Source organism: Pseudophryne corroboree, chromosome 1 (genome assembly GCF_028390025.1).
Source record: "Pseudophryne corroboree isolate aPseCor3 chromosome 1, aPseCor3.hap2, whole genome shotgun sequence".
Lineage (NCBI taxonomy): Eukaryota > Metazoa > Chordata > Amphibia > Anura > Myobatrachidae > Pseudophryne > Pseudophryne corroboree.
The window spans coordinates 838,232,190-838,256,273 of record NC_086444.1 but is presented as its reverse complement, the minus strand read 5'-3'; the positions used below and the strand labels follow the sequence as shown (position 1 = coordinate 838,256,273).

The following is a 24,084-nucleotide window of genomic DNA, read 5'->3' as shown; positions in this document are numbered from 1 at the left end:
GAAAGCACAGCCTTTACTGCATTAATGAGTTCAGCTACATCATCTGAACTAAAGCTCTGCGACTGATCATCATACGGAGTTGAATCTATTGTTTCCGCATCATCATCCGATGTATCCTCTTGTGTAGTCTGCCATACAGACGTATCTGTCTTAGTCTTACCTACCCCTTGGTTGCTTGTAGAGGCTACTGGAACCAAACCATAGGAAGGGAGCTGCATGTATGGGTTCATAGTGTAACCTAACCCCTGAGGTGGTGCTACTGGAGCTAACCTGTCCGCTATTGAAGACAGAGTCTTTGCGAACATATTCCATGGTGGCTCTACTGGAGGTTGAACTAACTCCTGTTTTTTACTTCGCTGAAAAGCGAAACAGTTTGCACACATACCCTCATAAGTGACCAATTGAATCATATCAATTACCCCAGACTTACAAGATAAGCATGTTAGGGCTGTAGGAGTGCTTGACAAATTCTCCTCATCACTTTTGCCGCTCACAGACATTTTTTCTGATATTGACTACACAATTTTGTGACTGAACCACACCCTATAATCAGTATATAGAGGTGAAATCAATCTGACCACAGTGCACCTGATTTGAGGGTCAGAACAGGACTGACATTACACAGAAAAGTCAGCACACATACTAGCAGTCAGTCACATGTTAAAGCATTAGACATTGTCATATGAGAATACAACCTCCATAATAACTTATACATAAGTAGGAAATTTGTACTTCTGTTTAACTGGTTCTTTTTCAACATAACATGCGGAAAACACAGTAATATACAGGTCTCATATGCAATAGGTACTAAAAATTAACAGTGCACACTAAGAAGTAGAAGGAATTTTTAGTACTGTATACCCTGCCTCCAGGGAGCGGGATACAGGGAGACTCACCACACTTCCATATCCAAGCAAAGACGCTCGAAAGACGCTGAGTGGATTCAGACGCTACTGGTGTACACTGCCGCTCTTGGTAACTGATAACGGACACAGACGCTCACCAACGGACACGGACGCTGAGCGACTCCACGTGCATGCAGACACTAAAGGCCTGCGACTCGGTCTGGGCGGGTTTATATCCAGTGTACACAACCGCAGCGTCTAAGCTGCGACCGAGTACCCTCGTGGTAGCGTCTGAGCCGGAAGTGAGGTCATTCAGTTCATGAAACGAGAGACCCGCGGGAACTGGCTATGAACTCGGAGGAGGGACGGCCAGGAGAGCGTCTGAAACCCCCTGTTGACTTAAACTCCCAGGATCGCGGCCTCACCTAGTCCTGGCGCCTATGATCCCCGGAGCGTAGCGCTGTCACACTCGAGATGTTCGGCGCATCAACACGCTGTTTGTAGTCTCCACCAAATCAGCGTAGCTGTGTCCTGACCCCTCTAGTAAGAGGAAGTCCATATACTCACTGTCTCCCCATGCTCCGGCCACAGCCTTATAACGTCTGCTGGACCTGCTAGAACATCCGACACAGACGCCCGTCGAGACAGCACTGTACCGCGAAGGTAAGCGTTGTTGCGACCCAGTGGGGAGTTGTTGGAGCGACTCTTTCTAATACACGTTTAAGACGCTGTTAAGAGAAGTCGCTCAAACAAAAACAGTAAGTCTATAAAAATAAAGTAATGAAAACTTGAGGCTGCTTTCACAGCAGCCCTGTGACCATGCGGCTTCCTGCCGCACCAAGCAAAAAACTGATCTGACTGAGTCAGTGGGCGGGACTATATAGTGGAGGCCCCAATGCATCCTGGGAGGCCAGAAAGCTCGTGACCGTGTTGGTGCCATTTTCGCTGTCGCTCGACAATATCCCAATGTTATCCTGTGGATAATCCTGTGGACCCAGCCAGAGAAAACTTCCGGATGAAGACTCCACTCTCCGGCGTCAACGTCCTGACGACTAAAGAAACCCACTTCCCAGTTGAGAATTCCGGGGATGAACACTGCCGATATTGCTGGCAGATGGCATTCCACCCAATGGAGGATTTTTGATATTTCCAGCATTGCCATGCGACTTCGAGTGCCGCCTTGTATGATTGTACTTGAACAGGTCTGTTCTGTACTAGAGGCAGGGCCAGTGTCAACGCATTGTACACCGCCCGCAACTCCAGAATGTTTATCGGGAGGAGAGACTTCTCCCTGGTCCACCGACCCTGGAGAGAGTGTTGCTCCAACACCGCGCCCCAACCCCGCAGACAGGCATCAGTTGTCAGGAGCTCAGTGACAGACAAACCTCCAAGGAGTCAAGGAGATCATTTGAGACCTGATCTGATGAGGCAGGCCGTCCCACTTGGAAAGAATGAACATCTGCAGAGGGCGGGAATTAATTTGACCGTACTCGTCCATGTCGAAAGCAGACACCATGAGGCCTAGTACTTGCATCGTGAGTGTATCGACACTCTTGGGCGAGAAAGGAATTATCTGATCCTGTCCTGAAGTTTCAGGACTTTCTCTGGAGACAAAAACAATTGTTGGTTGTGTGTGTCCAGCAGTGCCCCCAGGTGCACCATGCTCCGAGCAGATACCAGCGAGGACTTTTTCCAGTTGATGAACCACCCGTGGGCTTGTAGGAATGGGATCGTCAGTTCCAGATGACTGAGGAGAACCTCTTGGGAGTTCGCCAGGATCAGCAGGTAGTCCAGATACGACAAGATCCTGATACCCTGACGGCGGAGAAGAGCCGTCATCATGGCCATGACCTTGGTGAACATCCGAGGGGCCGTGGCCAATCCAAAAGGCAGTGCCTGGAATTGATAATGTAGGTTGCCAATAGCAAACCGCAGATATTGCTGATGCGACATAGCAATAGGTATGTGCAGGTAAACATCCTGTATGTCCAGGGATACCATATTGTCTTCGGGTTCCATGGCCAGCACTATAGAGTGCAGAATTTGGAAACTTTCACAAACTTGTTCAATGATTGGAGATTGAGTATAGGCCAGAAGGACTCATTTGGCTTCGGAACTAGAAACAGGGTCGAATAGTAGCCAATAGTAGAGGTACCGACACTACCACTCCTGTATCCAGGAGAGATTGTACAACCAAGTGTAGAGCTTGCGCCTTTAACGGATCTGCAGGGATAACCGTTGTGCAAAACTGGCGAGGGGGATGTCTCTTGAAAGAGATTGCGTACCGTGAGAGACAACTTCCCGCACCCAGGTGTCCGAAGTGGTCTTTAACCAGGCCTGGGCGAACTGCAGAAGTCGGCGTCCCACCCTGGGGTCCCCCAGGGGGAGGCCCGCCCTGTCATGCAGCAGGCTTGTCTTGTTTGGAAGCAGGCTTACGGGCGGACCATAATTGTTTAGATTTAGGCTTAGTGGTTTTGGAAGCACGAGCCTGTCCCGGATACGCCTGACCCTTTGCTTTTCCTGGAGGTCAAAAGGAACGAAAGGCGGTACTCTTAGCCTTCGGAACAGAAGGATTAATATTTGGGAGACACGCAGTCTTGGCAGTAGCCAAGTCAGATACAATCTTGTTCAGATTCTCCCCAAATAGGATGTCTCCCTTAAAAGGGAGCACCTCCAAGGTCTTTTTGGAGTCCAGGTCCACCTTCCAAGACCTCAACCACATAATTCGATGAGCCAGAATAAACGTAGTAGATGCCTTAGCCGCCATTACACCTGCATCAGAGGCCGCCTCCTGAACATAGTGGGAGGCTGTGGTAATATAAGACAGATATTGTCTGGCAGTGTCAGAAAAATCCTGATGCAGCTCATCCTCAATTGCCTGAACCCATGCTTCAATACCTTTTGCAGCCCAGGAGGCTGCCACAGTGGGTCTATGTATAGCGCCAGTAAGGGAGTAAATAGACTTCAGGCATCCCTCCACACGCTTATCCGTCTGTTCCTTCAGTGAGGTGACAGTAGTGACAGGCAGAGTAGATGACACCACAAGACGGGCGACATGACAGTCCACCGGCGGTGGAGTTTCCCACTTGTTACTCAACTCCGCAGGGATAGGATAACGAGCTAGCATCTTTTTAGACAGGGAAAATTTCCTTCCTGGAGACTACCATGATTCTTGACGTAGGTCAATTAAATGGTCAGAATGTGGTAAGACTACTTTAGCAACCTTCTGACGTTTGAACTGATTAGCTTTCTTAGATGCAGTAGTAGGCTCAATGTCATCATCTATTTGAAGAATTAGCTTAATAGCCTCCACTAGGTCAGGAAAATCAACCTGGGTTGTAGATTCCTCATCAGAAGCAACTGTATCAGTGTCTGACGGATGAGTATATTTCCCATCCTCATCTGAAGAATTATCCGAAATATTAGTGGATTGTGAGGAAGAAATAGCCCGTTTAGATGACCACTCGGTCCCAGAGGAGCGTGAGGCAGACTTTTGTCTAACCAAAGACTGATTTAATTGTTGTAATTGGGTAGACAGAGTATCCGCCCAGGGCGGATTAACTACAGGGACAATATGTGGCTGCAATGGCACAGCAGGTCCCACAGGGGGTATAAGACGTGTCACAAGTGTAGTAAGCAGACTTGAGAACGTTGCCCAGGGTGGGTCCTGATTGGCCACAGGTGCTGCAGGTTGACTGGGTGTATGGCTCTCAGCGCCTGAACCAGCAGCTAAAACTTCCTCCTCAGGTAAATCCTTGGTGCCAGTACTGCAGGATGCAGAGGCGTCCGCGGATTTCCAGCCTTGTGTAGCAGACATTATAAGGAATGTAGCCTTAGGGCGTAACAGTACAATATAGCCAGACAAACACAATACCTGCAAATAACCCCCTATGTTATGTGACAGTAAACACAGTACACAAAACAGAGGATTTAAGTGGTACGAGGTGACAAACACACAGTAAAAATACCCAATCGTATATTCTGTGTAACACTATATATATATATATATATATATATATATATATATATTGATAGCAATATGTGATATAGGAGAATGGCATCCCACACAACAGCTACAAGCACACTCAGTCACATGTACAATGCAGAAGTTATTACATATAAAAAATAAAACTGCACTAGACTAGTAAAACTACATATAAATATGTATGAGTATAGATATAACAATGCACAGTAGATACTGGATGTACTATATATCACAGAATACTTGACATGTAGAATACTTCTGCCCTCTTACCTTCTCCCTGATGTGCTGCCATGCAATCTAGGAGAGCGTCAGCGGTGTGTGCCTGAAGTCCAGTGCGCCTCCGCCACAAGTACCCAGGAACCAGGCCGTGGGAGTATGCAGCGCTGCTGGGGAAGGTGATGGTTCCGCAGCACAACATGTCAGACTGACATAGAAAGTGCTGCGGCCCTTGAAGTCTTCTTAAAAAGCTCTTTTCAGGGCTGCCTAAGGCAGCCCCCCATCCTATTAGTGACCTGCTATGCAGACACCAACTTACAAACTGAGCTCCAGTGTCTGGAGGCGGGACTATAGAGGAGGCGGTGCAATGCATCCTGGGAACAGTCAAAGCTTTAGCCTGTTGGTGCCTCGGATCAAGATCCAACTCTACACCCCAATGTTATTCCCTGTGGAATACCAGTGTACCCCGCTGCAGAAATAAAAATGACAAATTTCAGACTTTGCCAATTAAGATTTCTAAATGTTCATTAGAGCTGCTTTGCAGATTCCTTGGTCAGCATTACATGGTATATCAGCTTCTCCAGTTGTCACGTAATTATGGAAAACACTTAAATGCTGAACTTTTAACACAGACAGACAGCGGAATAACCGTCAGCAAAAACTGTTCCGTCAAATATTTACAGAACATTATTGAATCTGACATTAATGCTTCCTCAAAAAAAGTCTTGTTAAACATAACTGAGTGAGTAGGCAATATAAAGAATGACAAATAACATGAAACTACCTGTTTGTTTGTTACAAATTGTCAAAAAAAAACGTGTGTCCAATTTTGCACATATATTGGGCAAGTGCACAGATATACACATGAACGTTCATTGGATGATCAGATTAACAGACTTGCTTGATCAAATCTATTTTTTATTTGATTTGGCAGATCCAATTGTTTTGGACCAAGACATTCAGCAATTTAGGTCAATATAGTCCAAAATCACTCAACTGGCTGACAGAACCAGCACATTTGTGGCACGCCTAGAAGATGATTTGGTTTTATATAGTCACATAAGCCACCTGTAATAGCCACATTATTAAGACAATGCTGTAACTAAGGAGTAATGAGCAGAAAGAAATGAATATTTACCATAGTTCTGAAGGAGTTCTTCCTTTGTAGACACAATGAGGGACTTATCTTTAGCAGAGAGGACAATAGCGAGGCAGACGTAATGCTGCTCAGATGAGTTTGCTCGCCGGACGATAGTGAGTAGTCTCACTGGGTGATTATTTGGTGGAGAACTAAAGTGCTCAATGCAAAACCAGGTTGAATATGTTAGACCGGAGGGCGGTGGAAAAAGGCGTTCCCCTTAAAAAAAAAAAAAAAAAACAATAAAGCATATTAATAGCAGATTTTAATATCCTGCAAACTGTGAAGCAGAACATAGAGCTGATAAAGACTCACCATCTCTAGAGATAACTGGCTTTATGAGTTATTTGTATTTCAATTCTAATGCTTATATAAAGTAATCTTAGAATGTTATCACATTAAAAATGTTATTATGATAATTATGATACAAGCCAGGGATTAAAGAGTCTAAATGCATCTCAAAAGGAAATATTCTTCAAAGCTTACATATAGTAAAACATTTAGTTATCGCAAACTGAGAATGAAGTCATGGCATATTTACTTAGTAGATGGCAGCATAAATCTCCAGCACATAAAATTAGAGGCTGAACTTTTTTTTATATTTGTGTAAATAAAACAACCCCAATCTGTCTAGCATTATCCCAGAGATATTGTGTCCAGGATCCCTATAGGTCCCAATGTATCACCCCTGCTGTGGCAGGTTAGCAGCTAGTTGTGCAGGGACTACAGTATATACTGGAGAATAAAAAATAATTACAGCCAATATCCTGAGAACAGTAGTAGGAGCACACTTTACCATCAAATGAGACAATTGAAAAAAGATATGACTGTATGAACTTTGTTCCATAGAGATGCATTATACCCACCAACCTGGTTTCAGTTACAGTATGTCACATGTTTCGTTAAGCCTCCTGTTTTCCATTATCTCACCCCCTTCCCCTTCTTTTTCAGCCTCACTGTTTTAATTTTGGGTCCATAGCAATCTTTCCCCTTTATCACTCTCCTCTTTGTTCACTTCCCTCTGCCTTTCTTTTGATGCTGAACACATGAATAACATATGTGTTCTGTGTTATCACGTGTTAAGCAGGACTATGCCCAGACTGAAAGTCCTGTTCAATGTAACTAAGGTGTGTTTTCACTCTGCTCATCAGGACTTTATTTACTGGAGTCCCATTACCAGATGTTGCTCATGTCCTACTTATGGAGAATTCACATGTGTGTACACATTAGAAAGACACACTGCTGACCTGGAATATTGGTGCTAACATACCAGCGTGAGCGCACATTGGGGGTAATTTCGAGTTGCAAATTTGTTAGCAGTTGGGCAAAACCATGGGGGTAATTCCAAGTTGATCGCAGCAGGAAATTTTTTAGCAGTTGGGCAAAACCATGTGCACTGCAGGGGGGGCAGATATAACATTTGCAGAGAGAGTTAGATTTGGGTGGGTTATTTTGTTTCTGTGCAGGGTAAATACTGGCTGCTTTCTTTTTACACTGCAATTTAGATTGCAGATTGAACTCACCACACCCAAATCTAACTCTCTCTGCAAATGTTATATCTGCCCCCCCTGCAGAGCACATGGTTTTGACCAACTGCTAAAAAATTTCCTGCTGCGATCAACTTGGAATTACCCCCCATGTGCACTGCAGGTGGGGCAGGTATAACACGTACAGAGAGTGTTAGATTTGGGAGGGTTATCTTGTTTCTGTGCAGGGTACATACTGGCTGCTTTATTTTTACACTGTAATTTAGATTTCAGTTTGAACACACCCCCTGCCCAAATCTAACTCTTCCTGCAAATGTTATATCTGCCCCCCCCCCCCCCCCCCCTGCACTGCATATGGTTTTGCCCAACTGCTAACAAATTTGATGCTGCGATCATCTCGGAATTACCCCCATTAACACTAAAAGGGCAGTGTATAGGGGAGTTTAGACAAAGATGGTTAATCAGAGATATACGCAGCATGATCTGCGTCCATCACCTCAAAAGCTGGGGGCCGCCAAGGCAAGTCCGCCCAGCATGTGCGTTGGTTGACCTCTACCAGCGTAACCTGGCTACGCTGTCAGGTGGTCCGCCGCCATTTTTTTTATATCAGAGCGGCTGCGTGTGAGGTCACGCAGCTACACTGTAAATGCTCAATCATGTTGCGGATGCATTCTTCGACCCGCGATGTGGCTGCTGTGCGTGCATAGTTTGTTAATGTACGGCAAACTGCGATGCAGCCAACTCTGAAATAGGCCCAAAGTGCCATCCTGAAAATGACACCGAAAATGCTCCTTTCAACAAAATAAAAATTTATTTTTTAATGTACTATCAGTAAAGGAACTTTTACAGCTGAGACATGGTTTCCAGAATGATTGTTTATATAATAATGAGAAATTAAATTACTTGGTATACTTAGAGCATAATTTAATTACAGTACTGCGTATGTCAAAATGGATCATTACATTCAGAGCAACAGTCTTTCTATTCATTAGTACAACATATTCAATTATATCCTTACCTGTTCCAATGCCACTGAGCACTGCCCCATCAGAAAGCCCAGTTGTAACTGCATTACTGCTCGGTGCATTGTGAGGAGCCAAACTTGGCAAGAAAAGACACCTATTAAACAGAACATAAATGAGTCTAAGACATTAGTGTTGTTAAGGATTTCAGTTCAGGAATTCTGCAAACTACACCGTAGAATTTAGCGAGTGTCACAACATGTCTCTCATGGTACTATATTCAAATGACCATTTCAGTGATAGGTGCATTAAAATGATCCACTGAAGAACAGAGGGAAGACCATGAGATCTGCTGGCCCCAAAATACATTATTTTATATGGCAGTTGTGGTTTAATTATTAGTATGTGCAAGTAAAAAAAATATTACCCAAAGCCTTCTAGAGAAGTGTCAAATTCCACAAAGGCAGGAGTGACTGATGATCCGTGAAGCCTAATGTCATGTGGAGTTGTCATAGAAACCAGGCACTTTACCCTGGTAAGGGGCACTGTGCTTCCTTCTGCTGACTTTACCAAGCTCCGGCTTATCCGGTAGTGTTTATCTTCTCCCACACAGAACACGCTGTCAGAGCCCAGGCCCTCCGTTGACATGATCATGCTACCTGTGTGCATCCAGGGAAAAAGATCTGTCAGAGCAGTGGAAACACACATAACAGCTTTCCTATCTCTGTTCCCTTGCTACCCAGGAATAACATTGGCACCAAATTGTAATTATTTCAGCCAGATGGCAACAATATGCAATGTTCAAAAACATCTTCCTCGTGATCACTGGCCCACACTGAATAAAGCAACTCATTTTGATACATTAATGCCCTTATTTATCAATGAGTGATAAATTTCACTGTGAGTGATAAATTGCACCATCCAATCACCTCCTAACTGTCATTTTTCAAACACAGCCTGTGACATGGAAGTTAGGAGCCGATTGGCTGGTGCAATTTATCACTCATTGATAAATAAGGGCATTAGTCTACTGCATTGCTGGTAAATTTTGGGTGGTCTTCAGTATGCCGAATGTCGGGATCCCGGCGCACAGTATACCGGCGCCGGAATCCCGACACCCGGCATACCGACACACATTCTCCCTCGTGGGGGTCCACGACCCCCCCTAGAGGGAGAATAAATAGCGTGGCACGCGTAGCGCCACCGTGCCCGCAGCGTGGTGAGCGCAGCGAGCCCGCAAGGGGCTCCGTTGCGCTCGCCACGCTGTCGGTATGCCGAGGGTCGGGCTCCCGGCGCCGGTATGCTGGTCGCCGGGAGCCCGGCCGCCGGCATACCATACTACACCCGTAAATTTTAACACTGTGATATTTTGATGTGTGAAAACTTTTTCTCCACAAGTATCTTCTATATAGCACGTTTTCTCTTAGCGCTTTCTCCACAACCAAGCACACTCAGCATTGGATAATGCAAAGTCCAGAGCTCTGCTACAGCTTTTTCCTAGGTTAACTTCAGAGAGGGTTTGGCAAAGGAATTACGGGCTACAGCGAATTGCACATACATGCACTCGTTTTCAGTCGGATCTGCACAAGTGCATACTGATGCAGTCAGCTATGAAATCAAACATAAGGATAATAGGCTGGTGTACCTCAGAAATGAGTATAATACTGCAAACATGCAGACATTCCCATATGCAATACAGGAGCAACCACATCGGAGCTGGTATTCATGTGAAGCAATAGTTACCACCAGATCTGCAATCTCTTAATGTGTTTCTCCGCCTTTAATTGCTGTTATCAGCAGCTTCTGAAGAAGCAACCTTTCCTTATTGCACAGTAAGCCAATCCTGGCTGGGGAGATAATATCCTCTACTAAGTGCACAAGCTACATTTATGGGAACAGAGTAGCAGCTGAAGGAAAGTGGTCATTCTGATAATATAGGGACTGATTCAGAATTGTACACTATTCCATGCAATACCATACAGCTCATATGCAAATGCAGTTGGAGGCATCTGGTGTAAATATACACCTCCTGACTGCTTCAGTGATCCGCTGGTGCGTCTCAAGGCGAACCATCGGATTACACTGCCTGATCATCGGTCATCTGAGTAACCTTCAGGTTGGCAGTCTCAGGTCCGCAGACGAGGTCAGTAAATCTGCCTCACCAGATGCAGACATTGACCTCGGCATTCCCACAAAACAGAGGCAGCACTTCTCCAGTTTGTGGAACGGAGTCGGTCGCCTCCCCTTTGCTGCCCCAAATGCATGCAGCCTGTGAATCAGGCTGGGGTTTAGGGGGCACTGTGTGCGAGGACGTAGGACCCGTTCTGAACATGCGCAGTGTCCCCACCATCGGTCTTGTACACTAACCATCGGGTTAGCTTACAAGTACGAATAAGGATCATTGACACATTCTAACTTGCCTGGATTCAATTGCCGGTGAAGGGGGCAAATTACCGTGGCATTGAAATGTCGGCAACAGCAGATCAACTCGCACCATTTGCCCGGCCGATTCGCTCCCCTATTTGCTCAAAGGTGCTCACTACCCTATGGGGTACTGAACATTTTTCAGTGAGAGTAAAGGGCGGTGGGTGTCACGCAGATTTGGCTGGGTGAATCAGACAACAATTGAATTCCCCCTAACAGTTCTTTGGTGCTTAAACAGCTGTCTTAAGGTGGGTACACACGGATAGATATATCTGCAGATCAATTGATCTGTAGATATATCTATGGACGGATCGGAGAGTATGCTGTGCATACACACAGCCCGATCCGTCGGGGACTGACGTCATGAACACGCCCGCTTACCCAGTTCAACTGTCAATAACCACCGACCGACTAAGCATGTGTACGGGCAGTCGGCTGACTGCCCATACACACACAGCGATGCGCCAATACAACGGTAGATATATTGGCCGTCGGCTGTGCTGCAGGGTCGATGCGATATGTCTGGGAATCACGGAGTTCACTGACATATCGCCCGTACACACTGGCCAACGGACCCGCGATGTATCGGCTGTTCAATAGACTGGCCGATATATCGGCCAGTGTGTACGGGCCATAAGTAGTGTGAGTAAGTAGACCAATCACTAATGGATACACTGCATGAAACATTGCATCAATGACTTTCCAATTTGTTTCAAATTTCTAAGGGAGTATCCATCTTTATTGAGTAATAGACCGCTTCTAAACTGCTCTAAAGAGGCTTATCTGACAAGTGATCACTGCATGGCATTATACTAACCAACTAAAATGGGGTTGGCTGGGGCTGAAATGCCAGCGGTCGGGATGCCGACAGTCAGAATATGGACCGTGGCACCCCGCTGTATAGAATCCCTCTCCGGCTGCCCGGCAGTCACTCGATCGGGATCACAGCTTTCAGGATGCCAGCGCCAGCATTGTGATCTCATTTGGGATCCTGGCGCCGGCACTCTGATCAGAGTTGGGATTCCGGCGTCTGTATTTCGACAGTTAGGATTCTGACCAGATCCCATAATTATACGGATTGTTAAGAGACGGAATCTCTTTTTCTGGCAGCTATATGATAGAAAGGAAGTTTTTAGTCCGATTTTCTGCCTATTACAGATGTGTCCCCTGCAGTCACTCTAAACAGCCCTTCAAGTTGCGCCATACCGCGACGGGACTCGGTAGCGCTGATCATCTTTTTTGTGTATTTTGCCTTAGGCACAATGTAATGTAATAAGACGCACTAGCAGCATCTGCTGATTAAAATGATTTGCGGCATGCCTATAGTCTGTGTGTAATAGCAGGTCTATCTGCATCTGAAATAAAACATTAGTGTTGTCCACTACAAGACTGCAGCATAGCATTTAGTATGCAAATACAGTCGCAGTAACACACAGAATATAGGCATGCCGCATATCATTTTAATTAGCAGAAGCTGCTTGTGTGTCCTATTGCATTACATTGCGTCAAATACGGCAAAAGACACAAAAAAGATGTTCAGCGGTACTGAGTCACATGGCACTCACACGTTATGTGTAACGCGGCTTGTAGCACATGAATCAAAGTTAGAAGAGGACACATCTGTATACGGCCTTTTAATGGAGTATTAGTTATTGATGTTTAGAAATAATAGGATTTTAATTACCTACCAGTAAATTCTTGTCTCGTAGTCCATAGAGGATATTGGGGTCCACATTAGTACCAAGGGGTATAGACGGGTCCACTAGGAGCCTTAGGCACTTTAAGAAATCAATAATGTGCACTGGCTCCTCCCTCTATGCCCCTCCTACCAGTCTAGAAACTGTGCCCGAGGAGACGGACATACCTTGAGAGAAGGATAGTTAAGGATAGTGGTGAGATTCTGAACCAGCACACACAACAAGAGGAAAGCCAAGCTAATCAAACTTGAAACAGGAACAGCAACGGCCGAACCAACATTACTTAACCAAGTAACAGTGCAGGAAGAACGAAGCACTGGGCGGGCGCACAGTATCCTCTACGGACTACGAGAAAAGGACTTACCAGTAGGTAATTAAAATCCTATTTTCTCTTACGTCCTATAGGATACTGGGGTCCACATTCGTACCATGGGGATGTACCAAAGCTCCCAAATCGGGTGGGAGAGTGCTGAGGTCCCTGCAGAACCGACTGACCAAACTGAAGGTCCTCAGAGGCCAAAGTATCGAACTTAGCAAACGTGTTCGAACCAGACCAAGTAGATGCTCGGCAGAGCTGTAAGGCCGAGCCACCCAGGAAGAACCCACCGACCTAGTAGAGTGGGCTTGTACAGATCTAGGAACCGGCAAACTTGTCGTAGAGTAAGCATGCTGGATAGTAAGCCTGATCCAGCGAGCAATAGACTGCTTTGAAGCAGGACACCCAATTTTATTGGGATAATAGAGTACAAACAGCGAGTCCGATTTTCTGTGACGAGCTGTCCGTTTGACATAGATTTTCAAAGCCCGCACAAAATCCAGGGACTTTGAAGTGGAAGAGGTGTCAGTAAGCACCGGAACCACAATAGGCTGGTTGATGTGAAATGCAGACACCACCTTTGGAAGAAATTGCTGATGAGTTCTGTGTTCAGCTTCTCTCTTCATGAAATATCAAATAGGGGCTCTTGTGAGACAACGCCCCCAATTCCGACACACGTCTTGCCAAAGCCAAGGCCAGCAATGTAACGGTCTTCCACGTAAGAAACTTTACATCAACCTCCTGTAAAGGCTCAAACCATTCAGATTGTAGAAACTGCAACACCACGTTGAGATCCAAAGGTGCCGTGGGAGGCACAAAGGGCGGCTGGATGTGCAGAACACCTTTCAAGAACGTCTGATCCTAACGGAGGAAAGCCATCTGTGTTTGGGAGAAAATGGACAAGGCCGAAATCTGTACTTTTATGGAGCCCAGGTGTAGGCCCACATCCACGCCAGACTGCAGAAAAAGCAGAAACCGACCCAGTTGAAATTCCACCGCCATCACATTGTCCTACTGAACCTGGATTGCCTGATCTTGAAGAAGATGTGCTGCCTGTAGAAGGGCGTTTTATATGGCCCTTAGTTCCAGAATGATGATTGGAAGAATAGTTTCCTGACTTGACCATTTTACTTGGAAGTGTTCCCCCTGGGTGACTGCTCCCCAACCTCTGAAGCTTGCGTCTGTGGTTAACAGAATCCAATTTTGAATCCCGAACCTCCGGCCCTTGGTCAGGTGAGAAATCTGGAGCCACCACAGCAGAGAAATCCTGGCTTTTGGCGACAGACGAATCCTCTGTTGTATGTGGAGATGCGATGCGGACCATTTGTCCAACAGGTCCAGCTGGAAGGGTCTGGCATGAAACCTTCCGTACTGCAGTGCCTCGTAAGCGGCTACCATCTTTCCCAGAAGACGAATGCAGATATGCACCGATATCCGGGTTGGTTTGAGAATTTCCCACACCATCGACTGGATCACCACTGCCTTCTCCAATGGAAGGAATACCTTCTGTACTGCCATATCCAGTATTATCCACCAGATTTCGGTAGGTTCATAATCCACCCGTGATCCCGGAGAAGCTGAGTTGAGAGGGCAATGCTGTCCAACAACCGCTCCCTGGATGGTGCCTTTATAAGCAGATCATCCAGGTACGGAATTATGTTCACTCCCCGTTTGCGGAGGAGGAACTTCATCTCCGCCATTACCTTGGTGAACAACCTCGGAGCCGTGGAGAGGCCAAAAGGCAGAGCCTGGAACTGGTAGTGACAGTCCTGTAAGGCAAACCTGAGACAAGCCTGATGAGGCGGCAAGATCGGGATATGAATGTATGCATCCTTGATATCCAGAGACACCAAGAATTCCCCTTCCTCCAGACTCAAGATCACCGCTCTCAGAGATCCCATCTTGAAGTTGAACACCGGTAAATATGGGTTCAATGACTTGAGGTTTAAAATGTGTCTCACCGAACCGTCCGGTTTCGGTACCACAAACAGGTTGGAATAATACCCTCTGTTCCGTAGTTGAGGTGGAACTGGAACAATGACCTGAGTCTGTATCAGTTTTTGAATTACATCCTGTAAATTTATACTTGCCTCCTGAGAAGCTGGTAAGCCTGACTTGAAGAATCTGTGAGGTGGGAGGTCCTGAAACTCCAGTCTGTATCCCTGGGCGATGAGCTCTTTGACCCAGGGATCCTGGCATGATGTCGCCCATACGTGACTGTAATCTGCTTTGAGGAAGCAGAACCAGAGTTCTGTTCCTGTGAACCTGCAGTTGCTTGTTATCTGGGTTTACCTCTATTGCCTTTGAAGGCTGTATAGAAGAACCCTTGGCTTTATTTTTTAATTTTGTTGTCCGAACGGACTGCAGAGTCGGAGCAGAATAGGCCTTCCTAGCAGGGGGGGCTGCGGAAGGAAGCTATGTAGACTTGCACGCGGTAACCTTGGATATCCACGTATCCAGTTCATCACCAAATAGGGCCTCGCCTGTGAAAGGTAGGCTTCCCACCTTTTCTGGAATCCGCATCCGCAGTCCACTGATGTAGCCATAGGCCCATGCGTGCATACACTGCCATGGCCGTGGTGTGTGCATTGAGCAATCAGATTTCTTTTATGGCTTCCGCGATAAAATTTGCAGAGTCCTGTATATAGTGCAGGAGTAAAAGTATCTCACCTTTTGGTAAGAAATCTAACCCCTCAATTAGGTTACTCGACCATTTTGCAATGGCCCCTAGTGTTCCAAGCTCATGCTATAGTGGGTCTCTGGGCCACCCCCGCAGCTGTGTATACAGACTTGAGAGTGGTCTCAATCTTGCGGTCAGCCGCATTCTTTAAGGAGGTTGCCCCTGGGACCGGTAAGACTCTCTTACGGGACAATCTAGATACCGATGTGTCAACAATCGGTGGGTTTTCCCATTTTCTCATATCGTCCTGAGGAAAAGGGAAGGATGTCAGTAACCTTTTAGGGATCTGAAACGTCTTGTCAGGATTAACCCAAGTTTCTTCAAATAGGGAATTGAATTTCTTAGATGCAGGGAAAGTAGCAGAGGATTTCTTTTTTTACATTAAAATAAGATTCCTCATCATCATCTGTCGATTTGTCATGAATGTGCAGGACATCTCTAATAGCTTCTATCAGGGCCTGTATTCCCTGTGACAAAGCTGTATCCCCCCCCCCCCCTCCCAAGTCCACCTCACCCTCCTCAACGTCTGATACATCATCATCAGTATCAGTCTGTAGGATGTGGGCCAGTGTAAGCTTTTGTGGACAAATGGCAGGGGTCTGAAACGCCGGAATGGCCACTGAATCTCTATTCATCAGGTCATCTACCGACTGTCTTAAGTATTGCGTCTCCTTCTCACTTTGGGATAATTTATGGGAAATATTCGAGATCATCCCTTTCAATTAATCTAACCATACAGGTTCAGATCCACTAGCATGAGAATGTGTACTATCCTGAGTACACTGCAGTGATCCCCCTGAGTGAGAAAAACACTCTGCCGTGCATGTGACACACTCCTTAGACATAGTAAAATGTGAAAGAACCCACATACACACACACAGGGCAATATGTTAAAAGCACAGTTATCCCACACAGAGCCCCCTAGGGAGACACAGAGTATGATGGAGTCAGCCACACCGCGCCCCTATAGCTAATTTCCAAGTTTAGCTGGGTCGTAAACTGAGCACCCTTAATAGGGGCTTAGTATACTATTATTGCGCGCCACCCCCCCCCCCCCCCCACACACACACACACCCCCTTACTATGACCCCCTGGTACCGCTGAGGTGATCTGGAGTCTTTGTGGAGGAGCAGCTCTTTCCTGCCAGCCTGTGTATAGCTGCGGAGGGAAAATTGCGCTTGTGAGCGGCTGCATTCGCTCATAGTGAAGTCCCGCCCCCTTAATGGCGCACGGTCTTCCCGCTTTTTTATACTGGCTGAGGTAATATTTCTGCTCTACAGTGGGTTAAAATCCCTGTAAGATGAACTGCCAGTGTGGGTATTAATAGTTATGGCTTCAGCTCGCCCCTCACAGCGGACCACGCAGCACCCTGCATGTTTCTGAAGCCTGGAGCCACAGCCTACTTGTCAGCGCTGCGCCCCTACCCTTGTGCTACCATTACAACCGGTGACCCGCTAACCAGGATACTGGCCACCTACTCACCACTCTTTTTACTTCTGGCTCTGTTAGAGGAGGCGGCGTGCTGCGGGTCTGTACACTCGCCGTGGTGGGGCTTGCAAATAGGACCCTCAGGAGCTCAGTGTCCTGTCAGCGGGGAACGGGACCATTAACACTAAGGAGGTTGGGCCATTCCCCTCCCCTAAGTCCAACGAAGCAGGCAGTCTAGTGCCAACCAGACCTGCCTGAAAACAAAAAATAGAAAATAAATGCAAAAAACTTTTCAGGAGCTACCCTAAGCGTGACCGGCTCCCTTGGGCACATTTTCTAAACTGAGTCTGGTAGGAAGGGCTTAGAGGGAGGAGCCAGCGCACACTATTGATTTCCCAAGTGCCCAAGGCTCCTAGTGGACCCATCTATACCCCATGGTACTAATGTGGACCCCAGCATCCTCTAGGACGTAAGAGAAATATACACTGGCTGTGTGTTTTAAATAATGTGATTTATGCGTGTGAATAAATGTATTCAGCTCTTCTTTGGCAAACAGAACGTCAAGGTGGTCTAAAAGGGGTATAACATAATCACAACCACAGCATTAATTTTCCTATTCTACATTATTTCAATTTTAGTCTTATTATAAGGCAATTTAAAAAAACATTTAAAAATAAAAATGTTATTTGAGAAGTACATTTTGCCACAGGAAATACAGTACTATGGGACTTGTCTTTATCAGGAAATGAACCAATAAACACATTGAATGAATGGCAGAGCAGCAGTAGAACGTCATATGAGCAATGCTGAATGGAGAGACTCAGGACACAGCTTCTGATGTCGACATTACTAATATGTCAGCACCGCATGTAGGAAATGTAAGCCCATTTGTGTGGCTAGACTCAGGAATGCAGATAATTGAACAGATTGCATTTCTATCTTATCTACGACAATGTCATTTTGGAACTGTCAGGCTAAAATGTAGGTTATTTAAACTTTGCACGCTCTAAGGCAAATAAGCAGTCTAAAGGAGAGGAGGATAGCAAAACACAGGCAGTGCATGTTTAAAAGATCTACAAATTTAACATACAGATGGAGCAGGGTTTATTGCAGTGTCTGGCGCACCATGGCTAAGGATCAAGTTGATAAACTGGTATTTTATGGTATATTGCTTCTTATTTAGCTGTGAATAGCTCAGGATGGTTGCATTAATTGAGGGCAAACACTAATGGACTGTCATTCACTGCAATAAAGTCTGCTTCATCTGCAATTTCTTATAAAATTTTCAATCACAAGCAGTGCTATGGGCTCCTGGAACTGTCAAACAAATGATTATTCATTCCAAACGATTTTTTCAGACCTGGTTATTGCTGAAATGATTCTAAACTTGTACTGCACAGCGATGCCTACTGTATTTTTTATATATACGGATATACAAAGCAAGCCTATTATTGTGCCTAATTCAGACCTGATCGCTGTGCTGCATATTACACTGTCCTGCGATCAGATAGTCGCTGTACAGGGGGAGTGTGCGATTGCATGTGTACGCTGTGCACAAATTCCCCTCAGTCAGCGGACAGCTACAAAACCGTTCACAACACACTCATCATTGAATGCTTTTCCCATTCTGTGCAGTCTGTGCGTAGCTCAATAATTACTCCTCCAGTGCGAATAAAACAGGCTGATCGGGGCCGTAGCGGATGTCACACACCCTCCCTGAAAACACTTGGGAACGCCTGCATTTTCCCTGACACTCCCAGAAAACGGGCAGTTACCACCCCCAAATGTCCTTTTCCTGTCAAGCACCTTGCGAACACTTGTGCGATCAAAATTTTCGCACCATCCTGTCGCTGTTTGGAGACGCACCTGCGCATTGCGGTGTATACACATGTGCAGTAGTTCGATAATCAACCGCTGTGCGAAAAAGCTCACCAGCGATCAGGTCTGAATTGGGCCCATTCTAAGGGAGAATTCAATTCAGTGAGATGTGTGGCTGCACAAGTTACAGTTTACTGTGGCACTACACCACCACTGTATTGAATTGAGTTCCATCAAAACAACAGTTTTGTAAGAGACAACTCAACATTTTCTACAAAATAATTGGAATAAGTTGATCCCTCATCCAAAGCTTATTTACTGCTTGTCAAGATCATATAAGCAATACTAATTTTTGAGTATGTTGAATCAAGACTCGCAGAGCCCCAGGCTACATCACCAACTCTCTTTATTATAATGCAACAATATCACTATGCAATTAAATGTTTGCAGACGTATTCAGTGACATGAGAAAAATTAGATCTTTTCATAATGTAATTTATATCAAGACAGCAGTTTCATTAAACCTTCACTGTAAAATGTTTAGCAAAACTTACTTCTCATTTCTGGCTCATAACTGAGAGAACTGGGCTTGTGTACTCTGTACTGTTTCAATAAGCGCTTATCCCATGCTGCGCAGTTCAAAGGATTTCCAAGGCGAAGAAATTCTCTGATGGCAGAAAGAAATAGGTTATTAAACAAATAACTAGAATCATAAGTGAAGTCTATGCTAACTAAAGACTCAAATCTAACACACAGTGGGAATTCATATTCGTACAAAAATGACATTAAACATAGTGAGAAACCGTAAGGCATTTCGTGGAAGTAAAGTGTAGGTCTTTGTGGATAGTAGTAATTATCGTGACTCTCTATTAAATCACTAAAAAAAAAGTTTGCATTATATTGTATGCATGGGTTGGGAATGATTTGCCGGCAGTTGGGATGACGTCGGTCAGAATACCGACCGTGGCATCCTGATGATCTGAATCCCAACAAGGGAAGGTACTGGCTCCCTAACCCTAATCCCCCCCGACCCCCCCACCCCACCCCTGCTGCAGCCTAAACCTAACCTGACTGGATTCCCTGTGTGCATTAACAGATAATTTATACACAAGACCTGTTCTTTCTAAATCAGGCCTGTTACTTGAGGTCCATATCTATTAGAGGACTGGGTACGAATTCCTGGGTGTTGGGAAACAGACAGTCAGAAGACCAACAGTGGAATCCCGATGGACAGAATTCCAACAGACCCTGGTATGTATTTTACCCCTATCCCTTACCATCCACTCTTACAGCCTAACCCTAACCCACCCCACCACCACCACATATACACAGTCTAACCCTTAACTCCCCCACGCCCGCAGCCTAACCCTAACACAACCCCGAGAGCCTAACCCCACTACCTACCGGTGGGATCTGACATGATTCTGACCATCGGGATTCTGCTGTCAGTCTTCTGATGGTCAGGATCCCAACTGCCAAGATCCTGACCAGATCCCCCCATTTGACTTTAGTGGTCACACTGATGGACTTCCATTGTTTTTTTTTGTGCCCTTACTACCTGTCCATTAATGTTTGAAAATCTCTAGAACGTATTTCTAAATCACCATGAATTTCTATTTAATGTTTTGGATTAATACATCTTTTGTGGCAGGTAAAAGTTTTCTATAATAAAAACCTTATACTGTAGGTAGATATGGTAAAAAAAATTCAACCCACAAATGCGTAATAACTAGATATAGTTGTATATTTAGTAGCATTATATACCTCAGTACTATGGGCTCCAGCGCTTGAGATGCCAGCCTTTCAAACATCCGCTGTAGTGGAGGGTGTAATGCATGGTCCTCGTCAGCCAGGGCAGCACTGCAACGGTGTAACAGTCGTGCATGCAGTCCTGCCTCGCACATAACCTGCTGATTTCTCTCTGTGTGCACCAGTGATTGCAAGATGTTTGCAATTGCCAACTGAAGATCTAAGGCATGCTGCAGAGATAAAGGGTAAAACAAAGAGTTGTGACAACAGAAGTGTTCTAAGCTGAGTTTACTGTATATGAGGATGCTTTGGAATTTACACTTTATGTGTTATATGTAAACTAGTATAGAGGCATGCAAATGCGCATTCAGATTAAGGGGGCATGGAGGGCACGTGTCCCAGGCCCCTTTCACTATTGGACCAATATTTCAGCTGCTGAGATGTAGATGAGAGGGAGCAGCAGGGTGGGGCAACGCAGCACAGTCCTGCAGACACCATGGAGGTAAGAAATGGCAGAGCTTCTGCACTTCCCAGTGTGACTACTGCTCAGGCTGTAAGGAATGAGAGAGGGGGGACACAATATTGTATACCTGTCTGCGCTTTGTGTGTTTGTCAGACCTTGTGTGTGTGTGAGAGACAATGTAGTGGGAGATGTAGAATTTAATGGAGGAGGAGAAATTGTTAGGACTGGAGTGTGCAGTGGAAGTGTATTAACATCAAGGGTAATTCATTGAGTGGTGGAGGTACATGAATAGACTTGAAGTAGGGGTGAATAAAGAGCATGAAGTGATCAAAGGTAGGCATGACTTGATCTGGGCAGACGGTCATGAATTGATCTTGGGGTGTGTGAACTGATTTGTCAGAGGGCAAGGAAATTATTCTGGATGGGCATGAAAGGGAAATGTCAAAGCAGCGGCCCACTTATGTGATCACAGGGTGACTGACAACATGGCAAGAGGGACCCTGCAGTCTCTGCAAGCAATGAGGACCCTGCACTCAGATACCTTCTCTGTTACATTCAGGATGACTGCATGTTCCTGGTTACTGTCCCTGCACACACAGACACTCTCTAATCACTATGAATATAGGGTTCTGCTGCTGGTTGTGTCACCTAGTGTCACCTCAGTTACATTCAGGATGACTGTAGGTTCCCAGGTACTTACTTGGATCAGTATATGCGGAGAACATTGCATACTAGGTCCTGTATTGGTCTGATAACACTGACCTAGAATAAACTGAGGGACTGAACCAATCAGACTATGGGGGGGGAAATGTAAGAAGAGGTGTTAGTTGTATTTCCGGTGACTACGTACGTTATGTGCTGCAATTACCGGTTCCCTGGATGTATGAATGCAAAGAAGTGATCTGAATGATGGAGGTCCCAGTCAAAGAACCTTACAACTCAAGTATGATTAACAGCCGCGGGTGCCGTTGGGAACTTTTGACCAACACATGTGCAGACTGCCTGCAAGCACCGGTCAAAGTAGCACACAAAAGAGGTAGAGTGCAGTCTGCAAAGGAAGGGAGTTAACACTCTACCTCTTTGGCAAATGTGTTTTTAATACAACCAGGTGGTAATCAACCCTGCTCAGACACTTTAGTATCTTTACACACAGTAATAATACATCCCCCCCTATGTTCATTCAGGAAACACTGACAGATATTTATTTAGATTGATATATTTCATTACTCTTAGTTGTGATGTATATATTCATGTCCAGGTAGAATGGAGAGGATCATGCCTTTTTTGGCTACACACAATGAGCCACTTGGGTGGACTCTGCCCCAAGCTAAAAGTTGCCAGCCAACCTTAGGACCAAATATGCTTGATTTTTCAACATCTGTTACACTCAGATAGACATGGATGACGGATCCGATTTGTGAACACAGTAATAGTTAATGGAACTGCTGCCCTGTTGGATTTGGATACATATTAAAAATACAGAGATCCCCAGTCTTACGTGTCTCAAGCCCATCAATGCCTTAATCCAGATCTGCATAGATCATACATTTATGCTATCTCTCTATACCAACAATAAGGAAAAACAGGATTTTAATACCTACCGGTAAATCCCTTTCTCATAGTCCATAAGGGATACTGAGGTTCACTTAATACAATGGGGTATAGAAGGGGTCCAAAGGAGCCAGCGCACTTTAAATGTCTTCAATTGGGTGTGCTGGCTCCCCCCCTCTATGCCCCCTCCCACTGGCAGTTATAAGTGAAATAGTGCCCGAAGGAGAAAGGACATACTTGAGAGAAGGAACATAACAACAATGAGTGGTGAGATTCACACACCAGCACACCATAACATAAAACAACCAGCAAGGCTGGAACAAAACAGCATCAGCTGAACAGGTAACTTTTGAAAAAGAAAGACCTGCAGAGACGTCAACGCACCAAGTATCCCTTATGGACTATGAGAAAGGGATTTACCGGTAGGTATTAAAATCCCATTATCTCTGGCATACATAAGGGATACTGGGATTCACTTAATACGATGGGGACGTCCTAAAGCATCCAGAACGGGCGGGAACGTGCGGAGAAGCCTGCAGTACCCCCAGCCCAAACTGGGTATCCTCTTTGGCCAGGGTATCCAACTTGTAGAACTTCACAAATGTGTTCTTCCCCGACCAGGGAGCAGCTCGGCATAGGCAGACACCCTACGGGGAGCCACCCAGGAAGACCCCACCGATTTTGTAGAGTGGGCCTTCAGAGACTATGGAACGGGCAAGGCTGCCGACACATACTGTAGGCCTGTTGGATAGTCAACCTAATCCAACGAGTAATGGACTGCTTAGAAGCAGGGCAACCCTTTGTCTGTGCATCATACCGCACGAACAAGGAATCAGTCTTTCTGATCTGAGCCGTTCTCTTGACATAGATCTACAAGGCCCACACGGCATCTAACGACTCCAGAGGATCAAATTACCAGAACTTGACGGGACTACAATCGGTTGATTCAACTGGAATGCAGAGACAACCTTTGGCTCTGTCCTTGTAAAAACCAAGTAGGGACTTTTATACGATAAGGCCCCCAATTCTGAGACACACCTAGCAGAAGCCAGGGCAAGTAACATCACCATCTTCCACGTGAGGTACTTGTCTTTTACCGTCATCAAAGGTTCAAACCAGGAGGACTATAGAAATTCAACACCACATTCAAGTCCCAGGGTGCCGTGGGCGGCACAAATGGAGGTTGTATGTGGAGAACTCCCTGCAAGAAGGTCTGAACTTCTGGCAACACTGTCAACTTCTTTTGGAAGAAAATTGAGAGAGCTGAAATCTGGACCTTAATGGAACCCAGACGTAAGCCCTTATCCACACCAGCCTGCAGGAAA

General features: G+C 45.6%; 1 protein-coding gene across 9 annotated transcripts in view; it reads right to left on the bottom strand.

Moving 5' to 3' along the window:
- Positions 1–24,084, bottom strand: part of WDFY3 (WD repeat and FYVE domain containing 3) — a 462,687-nt gene that overhangs the window by 151,765 nt on the left and 286,838 nt on the right. For all 9 annotated transcript variants that reach the window (XM_063919895.1, XM_063919894.1, XM_063919893.1 and 6 more), the window contains 5 exons: positions 20,761–20,975; positions 19,551–19,663; positions 9,061–9,292; positions 8,690–8,790; positions 6,185–6,403 (listed from right to left, as the gene is read on the bottom strand). In XM_063919895.1, the coding sequence (XP_063775965.1) occupies positions 6,185–6,403; positions 8,690–8,790; positions 9,061–9,292; positions 19,551–19,663; positions 20,761–20,975 (880 nt within the window). The remainder of the gene's footprint in view (positions 1–6,184; positions 6,404–8,689; positions 8,791–9,060; positions 9,293–19,550; positions 19,664–20,760; positions 20,976–24,084) is intronic.